Here is a 25,481-nt window from a genome sequence, read left to right on the forward strand (position 1 = left end):
TTGTGGGAAAGTGATACAGATCTAGAAGACATTGGTGCTTTATGTCGTTACCACAGATACGTTCAAAACATTGGAAATTTTTAGTTTGACAATTTTCAAAATTAACTATTTGACAAACTTAAAATTCAAAAATTGTGGCGGAATAAAAATTTCCGTGGCAGTCCTTTCGTGGTAGATATACACCTCTAAATTCCAGTTTTTCACCGGCAAAATGGTGAGTTGATGATTTTTAAGAACCTTTCAAAACAATTCCAAAAAAATGTATTATGTACAAAACAAAGAAGAAGTTAAAGTGGGGTCTTGATTTTGAGATAAAATAAGAATTAAATGTTGTAGTTATCAAAATAAATTGACTAACTTTCTAGAGGGAATGTATATCCGTTCATATTGGCCAAGCTGGGGTCCAAATAGGTAATTCCACGTGGGAACTATACTGCCTGGAACATGGAATACAACCAGATGGTACTATCAGCGTACAGAAGGAAGTTGCGTCTGACAATTGCTATGGAACATTCTTTTCTGAAGTAGAAAATGGGAAGTTAGTACCTAGAGCTGTGATGGTAGACCTAGAACCTACCGTAGTCGGTACATAAATGTTCTTTAGCTCTCTATAACATATCTGAACATTGTTTTTATATTTCAGATGAAGTACGTACGGGCTACTACAAGAAACTCTACCATCCAGAACAACTCATAACGGGCAAGGAAGACGCAGCTAACAACTACGCCAGAGGCCACTACAGCATTGGTAAGGAAATGCTGAACATTGTTATGGAACGACTGTACAAGCTAGCGGAAAATTGTCACGGATTGCAAGGCTTCTTCGTTTTCCATTCCTTTGGAGGCGGTACTGGCTCTGGATTCTCATCTCTGTTGATGGAAAAGTTGTCGCAGGACTTTGGGAAGAAGAGCAAACTGGAATTCGTGGTCTATCCAGCTCCCCAGGTACATTAACACGATAAATATGCCCAATGCAGATATAAAAAAAATACGTTTCAGGTGTGCACGGCTGTAGTGGAGCCTTACAACTCGATACTTACCACCCATTCTACCTTGAGCCACTCAGACTGTGCCTTTATGGTAGACAATGAGGCCATCTACGATATATGTAGACGAAAGTTAGGCATAGAACGACCCGATTATATCAATTTGAATAGGCTCATCAGCCAAGTGGTGTCATCGATTACAGCGTCTTTAAGGTTCGACGGTGCCCTTAATGTAGACCTAACGGAATTCCAGACCAATTTGGTGCCTTATCCGAGGATACACTTCCCTCTGGCCTCCTACGCGCCTGTCGTGTCTTCTGAAAAGGCCTATCACGAAGGAATGTCGGTGGCAGAGATAACCGCCGAGCTTTTCGAACCGACGAACCAGATGGTGAAATGCGATCCCAGAGAAGGTAAGTCTCGTTAAAACCCGTGGTGTGCTCGCCAACCGGCTCAGTTTCGTCCTATGACGCATGACGTCAGTAACGAGATTTCGAGTTGTCACAAAGTGTATAGTATATTAAATATAAACAAAATATTGAAGTTGATCGTGATACGTAAGACAACAAACGTGTAATTTCCACATTTACATATAGCATGAATCTCGTTTAAAAAGTCAGTTTCAGTATGTAAAATCTAAACGTAAACATAACCTTAAATTTAACATCAAAATTGAAATTTGAAGCTTTAGTTGCTTTGCACAACAAAATGAATGATGTGGAGTTGTTTATGTTGCAACAGTTCTGAAAATGTGGCATTTATTAGAAAAACTACAGAAAATTATTACATTTTCATGTCAATATAATATGCTTTGATTTCCTCAGGGTCTCGTTTGTGACGTCACACATTGCGCGTAGGCACACCACACTAGTTTTTCTTCAGTTATACACGTGTTTGTTTACATTTTATCTGCTTTCTTTAAGAAGAAATTAGTTTGGCCAGAGGGGCGTATGAAATACCTTAATTAAATACCCTCAATATTTAAAATTAAATAAAGTGATCAGCTGCTTGAAAAAACAGCGCCATCTTTTCGTTTATTTCCGCAGTTTCTATACATTTCTTGAATAAAAAGATTTCAGATCTGCATCTATAAGATCAGTGATCGCATTCTCCCCTCCACAATTGAAATTTAATACCAACCTGTTAAACTTAAACAGCTAAATGTAACCAAACATTCAAATCATCGTGAAATCATATGAAATACCTTAATTAAATACCCTCAATATTTAAAATTAAATAAAGTGATCAGCTGCTTGAAAAAACAGCGCCATCTTTTCGTTTATTTCCGCAGTTTCTATACATTTCTTGAATAAAAAGATTTCAGATCTGCATCTATAAGATCAGTGATCGCATTCTCCCCTCCACAATTGAAATTTAATACCAACCTGTTAAACTTAAACAGCTAAATGTAACCAAACATTCAAATCATCGTGTTTGTAATTTCGAACTGCAATTCGATTATTTTTAGGCAAATACATGGCGTGTTGCCTTCTCTACCGGGGCGACGTCGTGCCAAAAGACGTAAACGCGTCCATAGCCCAGATGAAGGCGAAGAGCAACGTAAGGTTCGTCGACTGGTGCCCCACGGGCTTCAAGGTGGGAATAAACTACCAGCCGCCCACAGTGGTGGAAGGCGGCGACCTGGCAGGCGTCCAAAGGGCAGTCTGCATGCTCTCCAACACCACAGCCATAGAATCGGCATGGAAGAAACTGAACAAGAAGTTCGACTTGATGTACGCCAAACGTGCCTTCGTTCACTGGTACATCGGCGAGGGAATGGAGGAAGGCGAGTTTGGAGAGGCGAGGGAGAACCTGGCGACGCTGGAGAAGGATTACCAGGAAGTGGCGGCGGAAACTATGGATTTTGCCAGTTCGGAAGAACCCGAGGCGAAAACGGATTGACGGGATTGGAAATTCGTTTTATTTCAGAAGTGAAGGGCTGCGTACGAGTTTTCAAGGTTTGGGAAGAAAAAATTTGGTAATATTTGGTAGGATTTATTTGAGATTACAATAAAAAAAATAAAAATGCTAACGGGTTTCACTGTTGCTTAGTGTTAATCGCTGAAAGTAAGTTTTTAAATTAACTTTGGGGGATTTCTTTCGCCGAGTTGGCAGTTTGGACAATTTTTTGCTTTTCTTACAATTCATTTCGAGAAACTACCAAATACTTGGTACGGCAATGACTAGTCGACTTAAACGATATTAAAATTCCTTGTAACGTCTCTTTTTCAGATACTCTTCAATTACATAATATTTTTACAATAACAATTAAATTACTGAGATCATAAACATTAAGAAATACTTTTATACACGGATTAATACTTATTTATTTTTTTCTACAGCGGGATCGTAGAACAGCTTCATGATTTTAGCAGTTTTGTTAACCTGTCGATCTCGGAACCTAGAGTATCTACATTTTCCTGAAAAAAAAGTCACGGTTTTTAGTTTTCCTTCGACGTCCAAGCACCGAAACGCATTTCGCCCTAAAAATCCTACCTTTAAAGTGATATTTTTAAGCAGTGCGTCCTCGAGTACAGCCTGTAGCTTCCTGTTGATGTCCAACGACAATTCGAGCGTGAGACTGTCGTCCACGACTCGGGAGCTGTACATTGAGGCCATCACACCGTTCAGTTTGGCTAGCTTCGCCTGTGAAAACGCATTTTCACGTTATCGTTCAACCATTATGTCCAATTCGTACAAAAAAAAAACAATAATGCGAGGAGGTTCCTATTAAAATTTTGAAAATTCTAAAATGTTTTTTCATAATTTTCTTCAAAAAATTATTTTGCGAAAACTATCGAACCGATTTTAATGAAATTTGGTGTGTTGTTTTATTATACTCTAAAGTTTTTTTTGCCAAAATTAGAATGCCCTTGGAGCAATTAAAATATTTTAAAAAAATTATCCAAAAAACTTGATTTTGCCTTTTTTGACGAGAACAATTAATTGCGGCATTCGATCAGTCGTTTCGAATAAATAAAAAAAACAAACCAAAAGAAACTAAAAACGTCGAAAAATAAACCTGACGGAAACATTACTCCGACGTTACCGCCAAAACTTTGTGCAATTCCGTAGGGACGAAGGTGCAAGAAAAAAAAACAAGAATCAAATGACAGACAAGCGATACACTTACCAAAATTTCGACGTCTGAAACGTTGTAGTAGAAACAGAAAAATAAAAATTTACCACCACCAAAATAGCACGAGACGTCCGAGAGCTCCGAAATAATTTCCCCGAGCGAAACGATAGCAATAAAAATATTCCCCAAGCTCTCGAACGTGCTTATAACGAACGACGTGACTTAAAAAATTCCGAACTAACCTTGTTGCTGTCCATCGAATTGGAAGTGAGGGTCCCGGCCTGCTCCCGCAATATGTAATTCTGCAACAGCTTGGATTTCCTCTGGAGCTCCGCCACCAGGGTGTTGACGTGCTCCTCGAGAAAGTCCAGCTTCTCCGACTTCTTGGCGCTGATCCTCTGCAGCTTCACGATGTGCTCTATGAGCGCCTGTTTGTCTATCTGGGCATCGGGTTGGATCACCTTAAAGAGAAAAATCAGAAAATTTACAAATACGAGTATATTACAATTTTTCTATAAAAAACCGCACCTTCACTTGTTCCGGTTCTACCGACCGTTCGGCTCCGTTCAAGGACGAATTCGAACTGCTCCTGCTCGTGTTCTCCATACTCTCGAAGTACTCCAGCTTCTTACGGCACTGCTGCAGCTCCTTGTTCACTTCCTGCGACATTTAAATCGTAAAAATCAATCACAAAACGACGATAAAACAAACCGACCCTTAAGGACATCTCGAACTTCCGTTTCATCAACACGTTCTCCCCCTTCTGATCCACGGCCTCCTGCTTGCACTGCTCAAACGACTTTGTCTTCTCCTCCAAGTTTCTCGTGAGCGATTCAACTTCCTCGCCGTACTTCAGCCTCTCCTCGGACAACTTGGCGGACAACATACTGGCTTTGGTCTCCTGTTCCTTGATCTGTCTCTTTAGCAGGGTCTGCTCGCAAGTCAACTGCTGCACTTTAGTCTCCATGGAGGTAAATTCCGACTGCAGCCTCACGTTCTTGTCGGTGAGCTGTTGCGTGAACAAAAGCAGCTCCGCCTCGCGGACCCGGCACGACTCCATGTCAGATTCCAACTCGGAGTTCCTCTGTTTGAGTAGGTTCACTTGTTCCTTGCAGGCTGCCAACTGATCCTGCTCGCTAAATAAAAACAAAGCTAGTTTTAAAAAAAGTAGGTCAAATGTACCGTAGGCATCGATTTTAAAACAGTGGACATGTACTCACTGTTTCAACTGCAGTTTTAACTGTTCCAGTTGCACGGTCTTGGCCTGTAGGTCTGCGAAGTCTTGCCGTTGTTGATCGGCGCAGCCTCTCAGTTCGCTCAGTTTTTGTTCGGTTTCCAGACGTTCCCTCTCCAACTGTTGAACCTTCAGCGACAAGTCGTTGTTCTCCTGCAGCATGTCCTTCTGTTTGGTTTGCAATCGTTGCAGGTCACTCTGCAGGGCTTTTACCTGCTGTTCTCTATCCTTCTTTTCATGCTTGAGGAGTATCAGTGACGCTTGTTGCTCTTTTACTTGCTGATCTGTAACGATATACGATTATCGAACGTAACTTACGAGTTTTCGAGCTGTCGCTACCTAATACGAACGCTCTGTTTTCTTGGGAGTGTTGGAATGATTTGATGGAGTCCTCTGCGTCACGTTTGGCCTGTTCAATTTGATCTTGCACCTCTTGCAGCTTCGAATTTAATGATTCTACCTTACCCTGACATTCCTAAAAGAGAACGGTATGATTTGTTGGAAGGTAAAGGAGATTCAGTACCTTGTGCGCCTCGATCTCCGATTTCAAGCTATTCTGAGACCATTTCAGTTTGGTTTCTAGCGCCGACAAGTCCGCTTTGGTTCGTTCTAATTCCTGCTGGACGGTTTTGTGTTCGTAACACTTGTTGTCTAGCATCTGGCAAATCCTCGCTTTCTCCGATACCATGGTCTGCACCTTGTGCTGGAATATCTCGTTGTCACGCGTAGCCTCTTTGTACTTTTTCTCGGCGAGTTCCCTTTGTTGCTTCTCCTTCAGGACGTTTTTCTCGCCGACGGCGTATCGCATCACCATTACCTCTTTTTCTTTTATTGCGGCATCTTTTTGTTTCACAGCCTTACAAAAATGTTTACTTTTACAAAGGCTGGTTCATTTTAAAATGAAATCCGCAGTTTTTATATGAAAAAAGATAGCGGGTATGATTTTGCGAAAAAATTTAAATAATTTCAACCTTTCCACGAATTTCATTGGTTTGTGACAAAATTGACAGATAGTTGATATATTATAGCGAGAGTCCAACATGAAAATAAAGAATAGTTCCAAAAACTGTCGAATTTGCAATTCAAATTAACAATAAGTTAAAATAAAACATTGTTTAAAACAAAACTTAAAAAACAAAACGTAAAAAACTAAGAAAGAACAAGATTTTAGAAATCCGAGAATTTCCTATTTCTAAAAATATTCGAGTTGTTTCAAGACGAATAATGATTTTATATTAATACATTTGAAGTGATTTAGAATGCAGGGAAAAACAGAATGACAACGAAAAATCAAATTCGGTAAAGATATACTTCGTTGTATCACACACTAAGCTTTAGAAAGTATAGCAAAAAACAGTTACCTGCTCCAATTGAGATATCAACTCCTTCCTCTGCTGTTCCAAATACGTGCATTTCTCCTCGAACCCCTTAATTTTATCAGTGTTTTGCTCAATAATCTTTTGCTGATATGCTATAGTTTCAGTCAGTTTATTATCAAAATCAGTCTCAACTTTCGTCCTACCTGTACTTTCTAATACGTCAACAGTCAGATCTTGGTTACTACCATTTTCATCTTCCACAAGTTTGTCTGTTCCCTGATTAATAAATACCACCGCTTTATAAATTTTGTTGTGTTCCAAGTTTTCATTATGGTCAGTTTTCACTTCTGGAATGTTAACTTCTAACATATGGGTCTCATTTTCGCAATTTAAATCCAATTTTTCGCTCATTTTGGGAAGATTAATTACAAGCTAGCTCACCAAATTATTTGCTCATAATCAAGGTTCTATAAATCATTTATCAGCCGTAAAAATAAACATTATCTACTTTGACAATTTACTGACACAGATTTAGGTTAGGTTAAGAGAAGACATCAATCTGCATTGCCAACTTTTACAAATTTTTTGTGATTGATTTTGTCGGACATTTTGAAAGTTGTAAGGCCTGAAAAAATCGATGATGTGACCTACTTCCAAGGCCACTATAATAGTAGAGGTTGTATCAAGAAGAGCATGGCCAACTCGGTAAAGTTGGAACGACTTCGAGACTGGGCAGTTTTTTTTTTAAATTAAGAAGACGTGGAACGTTAATACATGTTTTATTTAAAAAAGAATAGGTATCAATGGAATTTACATCTTTTAAAGCTGCGTACATGTTATTGTGCTTGTATAAGAAAAGTATATTATTTCATATATAAAAAAGTACTATAAACACGATATTAAAGCTTAACACAAATTATTCACTATTTTTTCTTCGCTCACATAATATACCAAATAATTACGAAGATACAACTATAAAATAATAAATAAATAGAAATAAAAATAAAAATTGATGTTAGACAAAAAAATTATGTTGCAGATAACAGGATCATACGAGATAAATTTGAGTTATTTAACTAGAACGTTTTCCGATGTATAGCCCTTTGGCCTTCCTCGTCAAATTCGCGTTTCGACACCCACATCTTCTTGAAGGTGTCCAGAGATGCCAGGATCGAGCCCCCGATCCAGGTCGAGTACAGCCTCTCTTGTGGGGCTGATATCTGAAAATTTAAAAATGTTTTACACTATTTAACACGCCGTACACCTCCTCCCACCTTTATTTGAGTCTCCTTTGGCGACATTTTCTTTATTTCCGACAGAAGCCTGTCCCCGAAGCCCTTGAATAAAGTAGAACCGCCCGACAACACGATGTTTTTGAATAGCACCTTCCTAAGGTCCAGATCGGACTTTTGAATTGAGTACATCAGGACTTCGTGCAATCCCTCGCACTCCTCTCCTATCAGGTCGGGCTTGAACAGTATCTCGGGGGCCCTGAATCTAGCCGGACCTACTTTAATAACGCTGCCGTCGGGTAAGGTGTAGTTTATCTGCTCCGTCTCTACCGATTCCTCCTTGATGGGATTGTTGGCCAGATAGCACGCCTTTTCCTTGAGGGTCCTCACGGATTCGAACTCGGCTGTCGTTCGGAAGATTATGCCCTCTTTTCGAAGCAACAACCTGCCAATCGCAAAGCAATACAGTTTTCTTTCAATAAAGAATAGGCTGCCATGACGATAATAAAACAATTGCACTGACGGCATTGCGATTGTTATTTTATTGGCCATGGTTTACTTGATTCAAAAGTACGTACCTTAAGTATCTGGAAACGTCACGTCCGGCGATATCAGACCGCATAATACTGTGTGGCAGAGCGAATCCTTCGTAAATAGGCACCGAATGTGTAACGCCATCACCTGAGTCAAGCACTACTCCCGTAGTTCTTCCTGTGGAATATCTGAAATAAAAAATTTATACCGGCTGACATACAGAGACGCAAACACATAAAACATACTTACAAACTAAGTACAGCTTGCATTGAGATAAACAGGGCTGGAACGTTGAAAGTTTCGAATAGGATTTCAGCTGCCTTTTCCCTGTTCGGTCTTGGATTTAAAGGTGCCTCAGTCAGTAACACGGGATGCTCTTCGGAGAAAGTGGACAACTGGTCTTTGCTGTAGATGTAGCTCCAAATCTTCTCCATATCGTTCCAGTCTGTGACGATACCGTGTTCCATTGGGTATTTAATTGAAAGTAAACCCCGATGTTCCTCAGCCTTAGGTCCTATGAATAAATCTCCTTCTAGGGCACCCGCCATTACACGGGTATGTTTTGGTCTACCAACACTACGGATGTTATGTGTAAAATTTATGTGGGTTTATTAGAAGGTACTTACTAGTTTGGAAACCTGCATTTCGGGATCTGATCTCCGGCAAAGCCTGCCTTTATCACGCCAGTGCCCTGAAAATAGTTTTGTAAACAATGAACAAAGTTACAGATCGAAATATGGTCCCCTTACGTTATCTATCACAACCGGTTGATTTACAATTACATCGTAGGCTTCCATTTTATACAAAAATATTTATTTTACACACCTTTTTCTACTTAACTACTGACAAATGTCAATCAAATTTTGAAACGTCAAACGAGTGAATCATAAAGGCAAAAAATAAGACGAAAAATCCCTAAGTATAGAACTGTTACATATCGCGTTCGGAATCACCAAGACGATAGATATTCCAGTACAATTTGGATTGTACGCACAACGAATTCATTCATCATTCACTCATTTATTTATTTATATTTCAATAATCAATAATTAAAAATCTAAAATACCTCTGAAATATTTTTAAGTCTATTTCATTATTAATAAATTACCAATATCTTCTAAATATGCTCTGTTAACATATTTAAATGTTTGTTTATATGTAGTGAGTTAATTGGTACTGACTTCTTATGACTAATAAATGTCCAGATTACAGAACTTTCAGTAATTTTGTACTTCATGATTACATCAAGTCTTTTTCGAAAATTTCAGAACCTACCAACCGGTAATTTATTACGTGTGACTTCAACATGCTGATATGTCAGTTAATGCATTTCGAAGCTGATAAACAAATACGTTTTAGCATAATTGGGGTTTCGTTAATAAGAGAGTTTTAAAAAAATTCGTTTGTGGTTTTCGCATTATGAGATTTCTTCCTTTGTAGCTACCGGTAAGCTCATTAAAAATGGACAGCCTTGAAAAAAAGCTCCTAATCCTAGAATGTAACTTAGCTAACACTAACAATATTAATATTAACAAGCTATAAATTTGTTTATTACTTTAGGGGTTGTTTTTAATATAAGTACGTTTGGGGTCTTTGGATCCAAAACTAAAACAATGCTTAGACGACATTTTAACAACTACTTTATTTGGGAGTGTACAATGCACCCAATTTCAGGGCTACCAATGTAAATGAGGTTATAAATATTAACAAATCGTGGATTAAAGGGTTTTTATTTGCAGATTTATGACATTTTAGACGAAGAAGTGGATTTTATATCTATATTAATCAAAGACAGGAGCGAGTTTGTTTTATTAACCGATAAATTGTCAAGGTGTGATTGTTTATAAACTTTGTTGGGTTGGCAACATGGCGACGCCAAACAGCAAAGGATTATGGGATAATCATGTACGTCTGTGACAAGTGAAATTGTACTCAATTGCGAAGAAAAATAAACACGGTATGTATGTGATTTGTGCCAAAATTACCTTAAAACAGTAACTAATACCGTCAGCGTGTAAAAATTAAAATCTTGTGACTGGTTGTTGATCTCCGAAACTGCTGATTTTGGGGGTCTGTAACTAGAAAAATCAGATGATTTTTTCTCAGATTGTAGTTGTTAAAGCAACAATAAAGTTCTACACTGAGTTGCCTCGCAAAGTGAAACAATTATTTTGACAATTATTTTACGTCGTGAGTGTATGATTTCTAGGTGTAAACATTGATGAAGCTGTGAAACCAGCAAAAATGAATGAAGAGACCAGAGAAAGTTATGACAGTGGAGAGGTTGTCTGGGTGAAACTGGGATCTAGTTGGTGGCCTGGTGAGGTTAAAAACGCAGAAGAATTGCCCAGTGAAGTACTGGATTTTAAAAAGCCCCCACTCGTTATCGTCAAATTTTTCGATGAGGACTCTTAGTAAGTAATCGAACACTCTAATTTTTATTTTAAAGTTTTCAATACCTAGCTTCCGTGTGTTAAAAATTTTGTTCAGGTTGTACCGTTGTTGCTGAGTCTAAACATTTTTAAAGATAAAATTATCTACCTTGTGAGCTGTCGAACAAAACATTAGCGAGGAATGCGGCTATAAAGCACATCGTTTGATAAAATATGTTTATATTTTGTAGTAATAAAAATCATTGTCATATCGACTGTGAATAAATTGTATTTATATTTAAATAAATGCGTGTCCCTAGCTTGATTTCTTAAAAATTTTCTCTTCCAGTGAGTATGTGAAGACTTGGACCAACATCTACCCTTATAACTGCGATAAGAAGAATGAGTTTATCAAAAAGGGAATGGGTACGTACAAAATTTTGCTTTTTGTCTTGATGCTAAAATCTAAAATTATAATCCATTCGTTATCACAAATTTATTTTTTTTGAACCAATTTGTTTTAATGGAAACATCTTTTGGTAAGAAGTGTTTTGAATTTTTTAAATGGTAATCAATTTAATCAATAACTTTTTTTTTTATAATTTTAATAAAAAAAATCTGAACATGTTTACTTTTGTAATTATTAACTTTTTGGAATTTTTTATATGAAATTTATGTAACACAAATATTTCACTGCAATTTATGAGGATTATTTTATATGTATAAATTTTTTTTTATAATTTATTCTTCTGTTCCAATTAATAATATTTCTAGCGCAATTTGTTACGGAATTCTATCCTTTTTAGCTGCTTATCGAGCTAAACTCCCCCACATGGAGAAATTTCCCAAAGACGTCCTAAAGGCGGAGGAAAAGGTGGGTGGAAACCCCAACATCTTGAGCAATCCGATGTTTTTGCCCGAGAAGAAGCGAAACTATGCCGCCGAGATCTTCGGGACTCCTAGTCCGAAAAACAGCTCCTCCAAGAGCAAGAAACGTTCCAACACAAACAGTAAGTAACCGTTTTACAAGCGGCAACACTTGCTTTGCTTTTTTCCGTTAAATTACCGACTATTTTGTGGGTTTTCCAGAATCGAGCGGCAAGAAAGACACGTCGCACATCACGCACAGGAGATTCCTGGGAGTGGATGATTACCGGGCGTATATCTGCATCCAGTACCCCGGGAAAGACAGAATACCCGGCGATAGGGAAGACGAAGAGGTCATCCGCATCAACAGGGAGCTGGAGCAAGACTTTAACTGCCACTCGTGCAGCTTCAGCACGAAACGACTGGAAGTCATGATCCTCCACACGAAATCGCACATCCAGGGCGTCTACCTGTCCTCGGCCCGGAAAAATAAGCAGACCGTCAGACGGCGCAAGGAGAAGTCGAAGAAGTCCAGGGGCTCCAATTCCGACACCAGCACCAGCGATTCCGAGCCGGTGCGACAGAAGAAGAGGAAGCCCAAGTCCCAGGGCGCCAAGAAGACCAAAATAAAGAAAGCGGAAGAGGAGGCGCCCAAGAAGGACATCCGCAGCGAGTTGTTGGAGGCGTGGGAGGACAGCGAGGACGAGGACATGGATTTTGGCCTCGATAAAATGAACGAGTCGGAGCCGACAGAGGATAAATCCAACAAATTGATGGACTATTCTTCTATACCGCAACTTACATTGGACGATTCGCTGAAAGCATCGGACACGCTGGATAAAACTGCCGGGCCGGATCAAAGCGAAACGGAAACTGCCGACGAGACGAGTAAGCCAATACGCCCGTTGGACGAGCCAAGATCGCCTTCCCAAACCATCGAGGAGGTTCTGAACGACGTATCGGGTGAACTGGACGAGGCGAATGCACAGAATGAACCTGTAAAACCCGTCGAGGAACATTTATCCACCGAGAAGCTTCTCAGCACCCTCGAAGACGATTCTACCGACGTCGACGACAAAGCAAGCGAGAAGAAAGACGAAGAAGAGGTCGATAAAGTGGACGGAGAACAAGAAAACGTTAAAAAAGACGACGAAGAGAATGCGGCCTCCCAAAAATCCGACACGGACGAAGACACGTCCAAGCAGACGATGAATAGGGACATGCACGAAGCCATCAAGTCATGCTTCGATTTCGATGAAGACGACGAGGAAGACACGATCGTCGGCAATGCTACCTCGGGAAGGAAGATCCCGCGGGTCATCCCCAAAGTGACGAGGAAGAAGTCGTCTGAAACCGCGGATCCCGAACCGATAAAAGAAACCCCCAAAGACAAGGGGGAGGACATGAGCGCCGCCTTCCACGAACTGATGGAGATAACTTCGGTGCCGGATCTGCCCGACGTCCAGAACACTCTCAAGTGCGAGCAAAATTTTCACAATATCAAGACCATAAAGTTTCCGGATAAGGCAGAAGAGGCGGGCTCCCCGCCCAAGCCCGAGAGAAAGGACTCGACGGAGGTCGCCACGAAACTGACGAACCCCAAGAAGCGGTTCGTCAAGTCCTTCGAGGATTTCGAGCTGATGCAGAACGAGATAAGACGCAGGGAGGAGGAGCAGCTGGAGACGTCTAAGAACGAGAAGTACGACAGCGGTTTCGACTTTGAGGAAGCCAGGACGGAATTCACCGGCGGCTCCTCGAAAAATTACGATTCGGATAACTCGGACGAGCGGGATTCGCCCGATTCCACCATCCAGCTATCCAAGCTGAAGAGCAAGATAATGTCGAAGATCATCGAGGAGGCCAGGATAAACGCCGTGTCCAAGAACAAGATAATGTCAAAGATAAAGGACGCGAAACCTAAACCGGCCGAGACGGAAGTTAATCCGGCAACTGCGGAACCGGAAGCGAAATCGTCGGTTAACAGTTTGGAGAAGACGAAAACCGAGAGGGTTACCAGTCACAGGACGCCGCGTAGCAAAATACTGGAATCGTACAGGAAAGATGCCAGCAAGCACAAAGTCGAGCAAAAATCGGAAACGCCACAATCGAATAACGAAGATAGACTGAGAGATAGCCAGTCGGTCAAAGAAGTGGTGCCACCGAAGAAGAACAAGTGGTCCAGGAGGGGAAGCCACCCCAAGAAGGACAGGAACTTGTTTGTGCTCCAAGACGCCGCCCCGGAGGATCCGGTCACTACAGAAATTGAAAAGCAGACGGTGGACGAATCCACAAACAACCAAACAAACGTAGAGTTGGAATTGATAGATGACGCGCGCAAAATTAACGATATTATCTTGGGCGAATCCAGTTCGACGCTTTCCGACATTTTGACGCCATCCGATGACGTTCCGACGTCACGCGACGACGTTCCTACGCCACGCGATGACGTTCCCACGCCACCCGACGACGTTTCGATACCACACGATGATGTTCCGACACCATGCGATGACGTTTCTATACAATACGAAGATGTATCGACACCACGCGATGACGTCCTTACACCAAGCGATGATGTTCCTATATCACGCGATGACGTTCCACAACCACGCGATGACGTTCCGCAACCACACGATGACGTTCCGCAATCGGGCGATGATGTTCCGCAACCGCGCGATGATGTTCCGCTACCGCGCGATGACGTTCCGCCAAAAGGCGATGACGTTCCGCAACCACGCGATGATGTTTCGCAAAAAGACGATGATGTTTCGCAAAAAGACGATGACGTTCCGCAAAAAGGCGATGACGTTCCCCAACCACGCGATGACGTTCCGCAACCACACGAGGTTTTGGAAGTAGCAGAAACGACGGCAAAGGAAGCGGAAAGCACCGAACCGCAACTGACTGAACTCTTACCCCTGCAAGTCGATGAGAATGATACCGCTTCAAAGAAAGACGAGATAATCGAGGAGTCGCAGATGTTGGTTAACGAGGAAGTCGAAGTGGTGGATATTTTGCCGTCGGCCTATACCGAAGCGACCGAAGTTAAAGAAACTCCTCAAGAAACTCCTCAAGAAACAGAGTTTTCCGTAGAAACGAACGAGGTTCGTCGAGAGGAAGTCGTAGAGGAAGCAACTCTTGAAGAAGTTCCTCAGAAAATGGAACTCGGAGCTGTGCAAGAAGAGAACGAAAGAGTAATTGAAGAAGTTACGGACTTGCATCCGCAAGATGCTTCTTCCGTCGTAGAAGAAAGCCCTGTTACGGACGATCCCTCGGCAAATATCGAAGAAACGTCCGTCGTGCCATCAACCGAGAGTGAGACCGTCGCCTCTAATAAAGTCGGACCGGAAGCGGTCCCGATCACAGAGGAACATATCGAAGTGGAGGATTCTCTAGTTATATCGCCAATTAATGAAGCGGAAGCCAGTCTGCCTCAAGATGCCATCGTAACGCCTCCCAAGAAGAGCAAAAAGAGGAAAATATCGGAAGGTGGCGTCCCCCTCAGCCCTACGAAAAGCGGTACCGTGGCGGAACCGCAACCTGAAGACTTTGCGCCTTTAGAAAAGAAACTAAAAGAGGGAGAATATGCTGAGGAAGAAGTAAAAGTTACCTCGCCCGCTTTGGAGACGTTCGATAAAGTCGGTTCCGAAGTAGATGTAGAAAACGAAGAGGTTAAGGATGAAGGACAAGGCGGAAAAGTTGAAATAATGGAAACGGAACCGGCAGCGGTGGAAACTGATAAGAGCGTCAAAGAAAAGAAAAATACTGGGGAGTTTGAGAGATACGACGAAGAAATTAAAATGGAGAGCGAACTCGTCGTCGATATCGCAGAGACGGACGTTATCGGCAAAGAAATCGAAGAAAAAGCGGGGAAAAGCACGGAACCCGACGCTGCCCGGGAAAAACCCGAAGACGTCGATAGTAACGAGGACCTGGACAAAGACAAAGACCACCACAACGAGGTGGAGATCCAGTGCGCCAGCAGCTCGGTGGAGAGCTTCAAGTTCTCCATCCAGACCAACCTGTCGATCCTCTCCAGCAGGGAGGAGATGTCCGCCCTGGCCCTCGCGACGCTGTCCGAGATCAAAGCGGACCTGGAGAGCAACGAAGACCTGATGCCCAAGGAGAAGGAAGCCAAGCCGTCGCCCCCCGTGCTGCCGGAATCGGAGATGGTGCCGATCGAGGGCAACCTGACGGTCGTCTCGGAGAAGGATCTGGCCGACGGGCAGGTCGAGATCACCTCCGAGCAGGTGATCAGCCCCAAGAGGCCGGCGACGCTGTCCAACTTCTCCATGGACTTTTCCGATTCGCTCAGCGACAGCAACAGCAACAGCACGACGGACACCTCGTGCGACCTAGGCAAGGCGGATTTCAACTCGAAAGGGACGGAATTCACTGCGAAGGCCCTGACGAAGCAGATGAAACGCTTCGACCAGAAGAAGGAGAGCACTTACGGGCGCCTCGAGCTGATAAATATACTCGAGGGGAATTCCGACACGGAAAAGAAACCGAAAGAGTTCACTCACCCACCGAAGAAGACGACTATGGTGGACGATATATGCGATTTCGAGGAGCACATCCCGTCTCAGATCGTCTGCGCCAAAAACTTGAAGAAAGACGTTCCCGCGGAATTCGAGCAGGACTACAAGGAGTTCAGGGAGAAGGAGAAAACTTCCAAGACGTCTGTCAAGTCTACGACTTCTAAACTGTTGGAGAGGCTCACGACAGAGTCCAAGGCGAAAGCTTCGGCAGCCAAAAGCATGATCGCGAGCGTCCACCCCGTTCCCGAACTACTCAGCAAATTGCCAGTCAAGGCGCAAGCCGTCCCGCCTTCCAAAACCACCAAATATTCGTCAAAATCCAAGTTGGGCGTCGGCAAACCGATAATACTGTCTGAGCAGATCGTTAAACCGGCCACCGACACGTCAAAATTAAAACTGCGGAAGCCGATGGAGGACTTCGAAAACGTCGAGGCGTTCGTTATCCACAAGGACCCTAGCAAATCCAACTTGGAAGAGGAAGAAACCAAATCAAAAGTCACTTCCGCCAAAGCCCCGGGCAAGGCGAAAATATTACAGCAAACCATCATAACCCCGGCGGGGGAGATTATCCAACCTAACGTTACCGAGGCGCAGCCCGACGACAACATTTTCGATATAAACTCGATGCCCATCGTGCTCTCGGACGAGATCCTCACCCCGGAGAGCATAGAAAAGATGCCGATAGTGATCGGGAGCGACGCCAAGGTCACCGTCGCGGAGAAAGCGCCGAAACGACCCGCCCCGAGCAGAATCGTAACGACCGTAACGAGCCAAGTCGCTACTAACAAAACCGTCACCATCACCAAGCACAAACCGCCCAGGATCCTGCAAACTTTCAGCGGCAAAGTCGCCAAGAACTCGCCCTTGCACCCGAACACCGCCAAACCCGGGAAATACATAATCGTGCCGCAGAGCAGCATACCGCCGACGAAATACCTCTCGAAGAAGCCGACGATCGTTAAGAAAGCTCCGGTTCCTACGGGGCTCGTTCAGAAAGTGCCGAACATCGCCCCGGAGCCCAGCGGCAACAAGATAATGATCGTTACTAACCAGCAGGGCCAGCAACAACGCCTGTTACTCACTCCGGCGCAGCAGAAGATGCTCGGGTACCAGAACCAGAAAGTTACCAAGACCATCGTCAAAAGCAACGTGATGCAGAAGAGCATCCTTGCGTCCAAGGGTGTGTCGGTAGCGGAAGCGAGCACGAGCGGGGTCGTATCTAAAACACCCACTATAATAGGCCAGAAGGTCCTGGTAGGGCCGAACACCGCCCAAGGATTGATCACCACGACCGGTCAGCAAGTTATAGGCATCCAAGGGAGGACCGCTAAGACCGTGACGAAAAGAACGACCGCTGCAGCGCCGAAACTAGGAGCGCCCGCCGGCAAACCTCAGAAAACCATCCTAATAAAGAACCAACACGGGCAGACCGTGAGAAAGATCCAAGGAACCGACGACGAACTACTCGACAAGCAGGTGGCGGAACAGCTGAAAGCTATCAAAGCGAGTAGCGGGATGAAGTTCAGCTCGCAACAAAAAGCGGTGGACATAGAGAAAACGGCGCCTAAGGGAACTTTGAGACGTTCGTACTCGAAACGGGTGGAGGTGAAGCCCAGAGGGCCACCGCCGCTAACCGGTATCCACCACTCGCCCAAACAGGAAACGGTGGTCAGCGTATCGACAACCGCAGCGAAGAAAACCGAAGCGAGTGAAGCGAAAGCCGCGTCTAGCCTGCTGTCGGAAGAAACTAAAGCGCAACAAACCGAAAGGCCTTTGAACCAACTGGTGATCCAGGACGCGGTCGGCAACCAAACGACCATCACCGAAGGTCAGATCCTGGCTCTGCCTAGCGAGACGGTAGACGGTCAGCCGCAGTCTTACATGCTCGTGACCCTAGACGAATCGGGCAATCTTACGCCGCTCAACAGCGAGGCGTTGATGTCTCTCGATCCGAACCTCGGACTAGGAGGCGACCTGAGCAACATGGTCCTACAATTCGACCAAAGCGGGTCGAGCGAACAACCCCAAGCGGCCATTATAAAACCACCCGAGCTCCCGGAACCCGTCAAGTCGGTGGAAGTAGAACCTGCACCGCAACCTGTACCGGTAACCGTACCAGAGCCTTCCGTCACGACGGAAATATCCGACACGGCAGAACAAAAAATTGTACCGACAACGGAGCAAGTCGCTGCGAGCACCAACGGCGACTCGGGCCAACAGTTGATCGTAACCGGCGATCCGATAGCCACGCAGAAGTTCTTGGAATCCCTGACAGAGGGCACCACGGACCTAGCGAATATCCTCGCTAACGCCGAGGGCAACAGCATACTGATACAGGCCGACGGCCAACAGATCCTCATCAACACCAACACCGACAACCAGATGTTGTTGTCGATGAACAACGACAGCGCGAACGTAACGGAGAATACCGAGGGTGGCGGCAATCCGATCTTCGCCACGCAACCAAGCAAGAACCAAGATATCCTCGCCGCGGCGCTGGCCGATACCGACGTGTTCCAACAGGAGCACCCGAGCAGCACCCAGAGCAAGATCGTTTCCCAGCTGAGCCCGACCAACGCTTTGTATCCCATGAATGTGGGAAACGTGCTGGAAACCAGCTTAACGTTGAGCTCGCCCATCATGACGCCCCTAGAGGTGCCCAGCACCAACAACAAGAAGATACCCGACGACGAGGCGGACATTTTAACCCAAGTACCAAAGAACGTCGACCTTCCCATCACCATAACCGACCCGAACATCTCTCAGACCGTCGCCAACCAGCAGGTGTCGCAGATGATCGCCAACGAGCTGCAGACTAACCTGGATCTGGCCCTGCCCATATCCGAGACGACCATATCGGCGGTATCGACGGACGTGAACAGTCCCTCTTACGTTTATTCCCTTCCGACGTTGGACGACTCGGTGGAGATGTCACAGAAGCCATTCAACGGCAGCATGCCTCTTCTCACCGAGGACGTCGTGGAGGAAACGGCGGGTAAAAAGACCGAGGAGGAACAGAAGGAGGACCCCCCGAAAGACAAGGACAAGGAGTCGGAAGGTTTCCTGGGGGAGGAGGAGGGCCGGTTCACGCTGGGCGGCGAGATGTGCAGTTCGCTGAGCGAACCGCCGCCCGAAATGTTCGACCTGCCGGAGGTCAGCCAGAATTTCACGGGGAAGGGCGGCGCCGACGTTCCCTCCTTGCAGAGCACCCCCGACGCCAGCGACAACGCCTCGAAAGACGAGGACACGACGGATCTGTCGCAAGCCGACACTTCCAGCGAGGGTTCGTGCGAGATACCGTTGCAGCCGCGGATCGTGACGAAGTCCTTGGATCTGTCGAGGGACTTGGATTCGTTGAAGCGGGGCCTCGGCGACGCCGGCGACGGGAAGAACAAAAAGTGTAAATTCGACTGAGTAATTTGGACGGGAGGGGGCATTGTAAATAATAATGTATAGGGTGAGTAGGTATTAAGTGGCAGGCAGTGCTGAACATGTTTTTGATTTCTGGTTACGTTTGTACATAGTTTGTTATTTATGTACGATTTTGTACATAAAGGAAGCTTTTATTCATAGTTTTTTTATTGTACCGATATAGGTTTCCATGTAAGCACATAAAGTTAACGCATATAGTCGTCGTACCTACCCTAGCCTACTACTAGAGTTATGTGTCATGTGTGATCGATTGTTTCTTTATTTTCTATAAGGTACTGGACATAAATTTCACTCTATTTTTTAGGAGACTAAGATCATGTAGAATACAAGATACATAATTTAAATTTTATCTTTATGTATAATTTTATTAAAAAAAATGAAAGTTAATAATAATTGTTTTCTTTAACGCTCGGTGGTTTTCATTCCAGGCAAAGTTTTCTTCGCCCTTTCCTCCTTAGCTATCGATCAATCTCACAATTTGTTTTTTTTTGGAAAAAACGCTTCAGGTAAGCTCTTACAGTAGCGAAATTCGCTGTTCTAAGGGAGGGAATACGAAACGGTCATTTGAAAATATTTGCAGCGGGAGGTCTTAACTTTTGAAACGAGCAGACGATTGGTGGTTTTCATTCCAGGCAAATCGCCCTTTTGTCCTTAACTGTAGCCATCGATCAATCTCAATTGTTTTTCTCTGAAAGCGCTTCAGGTAAGCCTTCATAGTAGCGAAATTCGCTGTTCTAAGGGAGGGAATACGAAACCGTCTTGAAAATATTTGCAGCGGGAGGTCTTAACTTTTGAAACGAGCAGACGATCGGTGGTTTTCATTCCAGGCAAATCGCCCTTTTGTCCTTAACTGTAGCCTTCAATCAATCTCGATTGTTTTTCTTTGAAAGCGCTTCAGGTAAGCTTTCATAGTAGCGAAATTCGCTGTTCTAAGGGAGGGAATACGAAACCGTCATTTGAAAATATTTGCAGGGGGAGGTGTTAACTTTCGAAACGAGCAGTTTCGTTTTCACAAGAATATTTCTAAGTGTGCGTAATTACTAGATTGTTCGGTTAATCTAGAAAAGTGTGTAATGGTATAAACTGCATATTTTGTTTGCTGCATATTTACAAAATCCAAAGTGTTTATAAGAAGGTTTTTACGGTAAGAAAAATATTTTTAGGGTTTTAAACACAAAAATTCTTAGAATTACAGTTTAATTTTAGATTAGTGTTTGAATTTTTTAGCAAAAAGTAAAATTAATTTTTTCTGTGGCAATGCTACAAAAAAACATTTTTTAAGAAAAAGTAGTTATTAATTTGTTTAATATATATTTAAAACCATATAACTTTTATTTCTTATTGATGAATTAATTTAACATACGTCTTTATTAAATAAAAATGAATTTCATACTCAAAAATAAGTATTAAAACAATATTGTCATAAATTCATTAAAAACCGAAAAAAAAGGCAAAGTTTGAACGACCATAACTCAGTCTATTTTCATCGAAAAAACTTTTATAACCCAGCATTTTGTAGGAAATTTTATATACTTTTTTTTCTATGAAGCAATACCTATACCTATTTCTGCTCAGAAAAAAGTTATTTGCATAAAAGTAAAAAAAAAATGAATTTTTTCCATTTTTTTGTTAAATTGTTTTTAATATATTTTGCAGCAAATAAATTTTTTAAATAAGCTATTTTTACAAAATTTTTCCTATGCAATATCCTCAAATTTTGCTTCGCTTTCGAGATATACTCAAAAAACCGTAAGGGTTGCATTTTCACCCCTATCTCCAATTTCCACCCTCTAATTTAATAGCGCTTCGTAGTTTTTTCATTCTAAATAACCATTTGAAGGATTCATGCAATAAAAACCCATCAACGTTGTAGTTCCATACCATATGACATAATTAATAGCCTAGTAGCAAAATTCGCTATTCTAAGGGAGGGAATACGAAACCGTCTTGAAAATATTTGCAGAGGGAGTTCTAACTTTTGAAACGAGCAGACGATCGGTGGTTTTCATTCCAGGCAAATTGCCCTTTCGTCCTTAACTGCCACACAATAATAATAAAATATTTGAAATATTGATTCATTGACACTTGTCCTTTCGTACAAAGAAATTCAGAATTCCCGTGCAACATTGATTCATACAAGGCAGATCTAGTGTATCGAGCTGATATTTCCAGCGGGGAATCGTACTTAAGGTAAGTATGTGAATAATTGTACGAACAGAAAGCATTTAAAGAAAAACTTCAATATAGGGTGTTATGCGAAAACTTGTCGAAGACGAAGCAATAATATTTTCCAAAATTAAGATTTTCCTATACAACGTGTCTCAATATTTATTGTAACACTGATCCATATGTTATTACGATATTTAAATGGAACAAAATATAATCATATATATGTATATAAAAAGTCCTGCGGTATCAGAATATGCAATTAGAAAAACAATTGAACATCTATTTAAAAAGATATGTCTAAAAAATACATTTTTTGGGAAAAATCCTGATTTTCTTTTATAGAAAATTATGTTTCACCAAAAATTTGCTTCATTTTTTTTTAATTTTAACACCAAACTTCAGAAAGGTATTTTCTAGCAAACATTACAAAAAACTGTGTAACACAATTAAAAATTTTCTATTAAAGAGTACAGCTTACCAGGATAAAATAAGTTTGATACAGAAAAACAGCAAATTTAAAAATGATAAAGGTATTTGTTTAAAAATTTTTAAAATCAGTTACTATCACTATACATACATAGATGGCGCTGAGGGACGGAGTGACAAATTCTGCTGTAGCAAATAACAACGGCCTAATTCTACTGTGCTCAGATAGGTGCCGCTTGATAACTAATTTATTAAAATGACGCGGTTAATTTAAAATTCTTTGCATCCCTAAATTTGCTCTTTAATACCTGAAATATCAATAAATATTAATATAATAGTTAGTGTTAAAGATTTCAAATCAAGCAAATCGGTGTATCCTGGTTACCTCGTCGATAATAATAGTCTTTTAAATTATTTTATAAAAAAATACTTGTTTGTGCAGTGTGCTACAAGAGTCCAGAAACAGTCAATCCAGTTTAGCAGGTAAGAGTTAAACTTTAATGGCATCACTTTTTACTATTTAGATCTTTTTGGTACGCTTTACATTTTACATTAAAAAAAAAACTAACCTAACTTCTTGTCAGTTTAAACTTTAAATGTTTGTTAGTAATATAAATAATCAATAACGTGTATACGGAGCACTTTGGCTATCTATCAGGTTATAACTAATATGTTTAGCCAAAATAAAGAAATCGACCAAATAAAACATTGTTTATTTACAATAAAATAATTATTTTAAGATATAATTCCAGTAAGAACACTGCTATCTTTTTAAAGCCCGTAACTCCGCTGTTTATTAACGAATCGTGACGTCTTTTTTTAAATTGAAGTTTTTTTTTTATTCTCTTTTAGTACATGCAATAAAATACTAAAAATTATAAATTAAGGGCGTATTTAATTTTGCAACTAAGGAGTTTTTTTCAATAATTTCCCTTCGCTATAAAAAGGCATTTTTTTGAGAAAAAACAATGAAACTCGATAGCTTTTTGTTAAATCTACCAATAAAGAAATTGGCGTGGCTTCGGGTACCTCTCAGGTTTGTACAGATCGCCTTAATGTTAAAAATGTTGTCACCGCCGTTCTTGATGGTGAAACTGCAATAGGTAAAAATCACAAATTGGGAACAGCTTGCCCCTGAAGTATACCAAGTAAAAACCGTTCGCAAAAGCGACTGCACTCCTATGCAAAGGAACCCGAACTAGCGGCTAAACTTACCAGTCATAAATACATTATGCGACTAATCTGAAAGTACTAAAGTAATTTTAACTGCTCACCTCCGGAATATAAATCCGGCACCGGAGAAAACACGTAGGTATACGTTCCGGCGGGTTTGTTCGGTTGTTTGTCGAAAGTTTTCACGTTTTCCCGAATTACAACAGGAATAAGTTAGATCCGCGCCGTAATTAGAGTTCTCGTAACAAGTTTTCCAAGGCGCGATCCTTAATAGCCATTAATTGCCGGCGTATTAATTAAAAGATTAACGTTCCTCGCAGTTCCCCGACGATTATCGCACCTTCGCTCATGTCTGACGGTTGCTGATTTATTTAAGGTTGCGTTCTGACGCGATCTGGGGGCGATATTCTGCGTGGCGATGTTACAAAACCGGAAAATAAACGCGAATTACGATATTTTGACGATCAAACAATTAAAAAATTACTATGCTTACCGTGTTATAAAATCATTGCTGTAAACGCGAAGAAAAATATTCTTTATGGCTAGAAAATAAGTAGGTTGAAATACTCGCTTGTATATATTGAATAAAATCGAGTTTAAAATACTTAAAATTATATATTTCCATTTCTCAATTATTATTTTTTATCCAATATGCATAAATATGCCAAAAGTTGCAACAGAAACTTGGCAATAGCGCACGTGTGCTGGGTTTATTATTTGTAAGTTGGCAGTCCTTGTCATGTATGTATATATTATACTATGTGATTGCTCCAGAGATATGGAGTAGGGGAGAATGAGCTTCGACGAGTGCGCATCCACTTTTCTAGGGACGCTACGGGCGCAGACATTTTGAAGGCTTTTACGTCACGCAGTGACGCAGTTGTTGTTGACGTTAGGTTCACAGGTGTGTTTTTTGAGGTTATTCATATTTTTGTTTGTAAATTTCGTTTTTATTGAACTTTAAATATGTCTTGTGCTTTGTACTGTGAAAGGAAGCGCAAATTGCAGAAGATGTCCAATACAAAACATTTCTAAATATTTAGGTAGCTGTACACAAAAATAAGATATTTCCACTTTTTATTCTAAATTTTTATTGTAAACATGTAATTTTTTTATTTCTAGCTTTCCTAGAAATGAAACTTTACTGGACAAGGACAAGGTTCTTTCTATCGAAAAAGAAAATTGGGTATGGACAAAAAATAACGTAATTTGCTCTGAACACTTTAAAGCGGATGATTTTCTCCCCTTTTGTGGAAGAAAAATAGTACGACCCAACTCTGCACCTTCCATAAAATTATTTTGTGGTGTATCTTCTTCCATTTTAAGCAAGAGTACTTTATCGAGTTCAATTAATACAGGAGCTTTGACCAAATTGATGTTACAATCAAGTGAATCATCTTTGACCTATAACGTTACTGAAGTTCGAGTAGGTACAACGTAAAAAGAAGAGACAACTGAATTTAAGGTAATAAAGATTTGTAATTTAAAAATAGTAGTAATGCTAAGGATGTTAAATACGTACCCTGCCAAATTGTTTGATACGGACCTAATAAATTAAGAAATAATATTTACAGTAATTTTATTTTCAGTGTTCAGAATACATCGAATGGTAACACTAGTACTGATAGTAGTGCTAAGAGAAGGAGTATTATGGCAATGAAAACATACTTTAATGGATAACTTTAATAATGAAAATATCTTTGCAGTATATCTCCTTCTACAGTTGCAACGAAAAATGTTAAACTGAAACGTAGACAGGAAACTTACCGTTCAGTCTTTACGAAACGAAATTAAGGACGGATTATTCAAGGCCCTGCATTAAGACAAAAATTAAATAATTATTTTCAACCATCAGTAAATAAATATGTTACGTTATACAGTGTTTTATTTTAATATACAAAATATTTAGGAACTACATCACAATTTTTTTTTATTTCATATAAATTGAGTACCTACCGCAATCTGTTAAAGTTTATCGTATCAAAAATATATTATTATTGGTGTGATTAATATTCTCTGTTGAACCTTCTGTGAAACAAGATAGTTATAACATAATTAAAGTATCATTCAATGTAAAAGATAAGCACAATGTCGGAGTGTGTGCAGATTTATACATATGA

At 41.4% G+C, this 25,481-nt stretch overlaps 4 protein-coding genes and 1 long non-coding RNA gene across 6 annotated transcripts; 3 read left to right on the forward strand and 2 right to left on the reverse strand.

The window, feature by feature from the left end:
* The first annotated feature begins 102 nt into the window (after positions 1 to 102).
* On the forward strand, positions 103 to 2,900 carry LOC108904944 (tubulin alpha-4 chain-like). The gene is made up of 5 exons (XM_018707711.1): positions 103 to 214; positions 366 to 585; positions 644 to 945; positions 1,000 to 1,399; positions 2,455 to 2,900. The coding sequence occupies exons 1-5, from the start codon at positions 212 to 214 to the stop codon at positions 2,886 to 2,888; spliced, it is 1,359 nt and encodes a 452-aa protein (XP_018563227.1). The 5' UTR covers positions 103 to 211; the 3' UTR covers positions 2,889 to 2,900.
* Positions 2,901 to 2,955: 55 nt separating this feature from the next.
* Positions 2,956 to 7,163, reverse strand: LOC108903819 (coiled-coil domain-containing protein 186). Its single transcript, XM_018706162.1, has 9 exons — positions 6,661 to 7,163; positions 5,823 to 6,155; positions 5,639 to 5,774; positions 5,286 to 5,583; positions 4,781 to 5,201; positions 4,594 to 4,725; positions 4,308 to 4,526; positions 3,483 to 3,632; positions 2,956 to 3,406 (listed from the first exon to the last, which is right to left on the reverse strand). The coding sequence occupies exons 1-9, from the start codon at positions 7,027 to 7,029 to the stop codon at positions 3,347 to 3,349; spliced, it is 2,118 nt and encodes a 705-aa protein (XP_018561678.1). The 5' UTR covers positions 7,030 to 7,163; the 3' UTR covers positions 2,956 to 3,346.
* A 218-nt stretch (positions 7,164 to 7,381) lies between these two features.
* On the reverse strand, positions 7,382 to 9,258 carry LOC108905030 (beta-centractin). Its single transcript, XM_018707831.1, has 6 exons — positions 9,134 to 9,258; positions 9,011 to 9,075; positions 8,634 to 8,960; positions 8,429 to 8,572; positions 7,893 to 8,295; positions 7,382 to 7,838 (listed from the first exon to the last, which is right to left on the reverse strand). Exons 1-6 carry the CDS (start codon positions 9,179 to 9,181, stop codon positions 7,695 to 7,697), a joined length of 1,131 nt encoding a protein of 376 aa, XP_018563347.1. The 5' UTR covers positions 9,182 to 9,258; the 3' UTR covers positions 7,382 to 7,694.
* Positions 9,259 to 9,689: 431 nt separating this feature from the next.
* Positions 9,690 to 19,974, forward strand: LOC108903649 (titin). The gene is made up of 6 exons (XM_018705929.1): positions 9,690 to 9,830; positions 10,124 to 10,341; positions 10,594 to 10,798; positions 11,106 to 11,182; positions 11,563 to 11,766; positions 11,846 to 19,974. The coding sequence occupies exons 3-6, from the start codon at positions 10,629 to 10,631 to the stop codon at positions 19,573 to 19,575; spliced, it is 8,181 nt and encodes a 2,726-aa protein (XP_018561445.1). The 5' UTR covers positions 9,690 to 9,830; positions 10,124 to 10,341; positions 10,594 to 10,628; the 3' UTR covers positions 19,576 to 19,974.
* Positions 19,975 to 24,138: 4,164 nt separating this feature from the next.
* Positions 24,139 to 25,236, forward strand: LOC111692109. Of its 2 annotated transcripts, none has more exons than XR_002763139.1 (3): positions 24,139 to 24,265; positions 24,484 to 24,826; positions 24,951 to 25,236. It is a non-coding gene; the product is annotated as an uncharacterized LOC111692109 (long non-coding RNA). The 2 variants fall into 2 exon arrangements; XR_002763138.1 differs by lacking the exon at positions 24,139 to 24,265 and adding an exon at positions 24,272 to 24,404.
* The last annotated feature ends 245 nt before the right edge of the window (positions 25,237 to 25,481 follow it).

Source organism: Anoplophora glabripennis, unplaced genomic scaffold, assembly GCF_000390285.2.
Source record: "Anoplophora glabripennis isolate ALB-LARVAE unplaced genomic scaffold, Agla_2.0 scaffold1, whole genome shotgun sequence".
In the NCBI taxonomy this organism is placed as follows: Eukaryota; Metazoa; Arthropoda; class Insecta; order Coleoptera; family Cerambycidae; genus Anoplophora; species Anoplophora glabripennis.

Excerpts from the sequence above, each read along its gene's own strand:
- LOC108904944 (XM_018707711.1), top strand. Across the intron at positions 946-999 it reads TGGTCTATCCAGCTCCCCAG|GTGTGCACGGCTGTAGTGGA; the intron begins GTACATTAACAC and ends AATACGTTTCAG. Across the intron at positions 1,400-2,454 it reads GAAATGCGATCCCAGAGAAG|GCAAATACATGGCGTGTTGC; the intron begins GTAAGTCTCGTT and ends GATTATTTTTAG.
- LOC108903819 (XM_018706162.1), bottom strand. The coding sequence starts at position 7,029 with ATGAGCGAAAAATTGGATTTAAATTGCGAAAATGAGACCCATATGTTA. Across the intron at positions 6,156-6,660 it reads TGATATCTCAATTGGAGCAG|GCTGTGAAACAAAAAGATGC; the intron begins GTAACTGTTTTT and ends CATTTTTGTAAG. Across the intron at positions 3,407-3,482 it reads TTAAAAATATCACTTTAAAG|GAAAATGTAGATACTCTAGG; the intron begins GTAGGATTTTTA and ends CTTTTTTTTCAG.
- LOC108905030 (XM_018707831.1), bottom strand. The coding sequence starts at position 9,181 with ATGGAAGCCTACGATGTAATTGTAAATCAACCGGTTGTGATAGATAAC. Across the intron at positions 8,961-9,010 it reads AAATGCAGGTTTCCAAACTA|TGTTGGTAGACCAAAACATA; the intron begins GTAAGTACCTTC and ends TAACATCCGTAG. Across the intron at positions 8,573-8,633 it reads ATGCAAGCTGTACTTAGTTT|ATATTCCACAGGAAGAACTA; the intron begins GTAAGTATGTTT and ends TTTTTATTTCAG.
- LOC108903649 (XM_018705929.1), top strand. The coding sequence starts at position 10,629 with ATGAATGAAGAGACCAGAGAAAGTTATGACAGTGGAGAGGTTGTCTGG. Across the intron at positions 10,799-11,105 it reads TTTTTCGATGAGGACTCTTA|TGAGTATGTGAAGACTTGGA; the intron begins GTAAGTAATCGA and ends TTTCTCTTCCAG. Across the intron at positions 11,183-11,562 it reads GTTTATCAAAAAGGGAATGG|CTGCTTATCGAGCTAAACTC; the intron begins GTACGTACAAAA and ends TATCCTTTTTAG.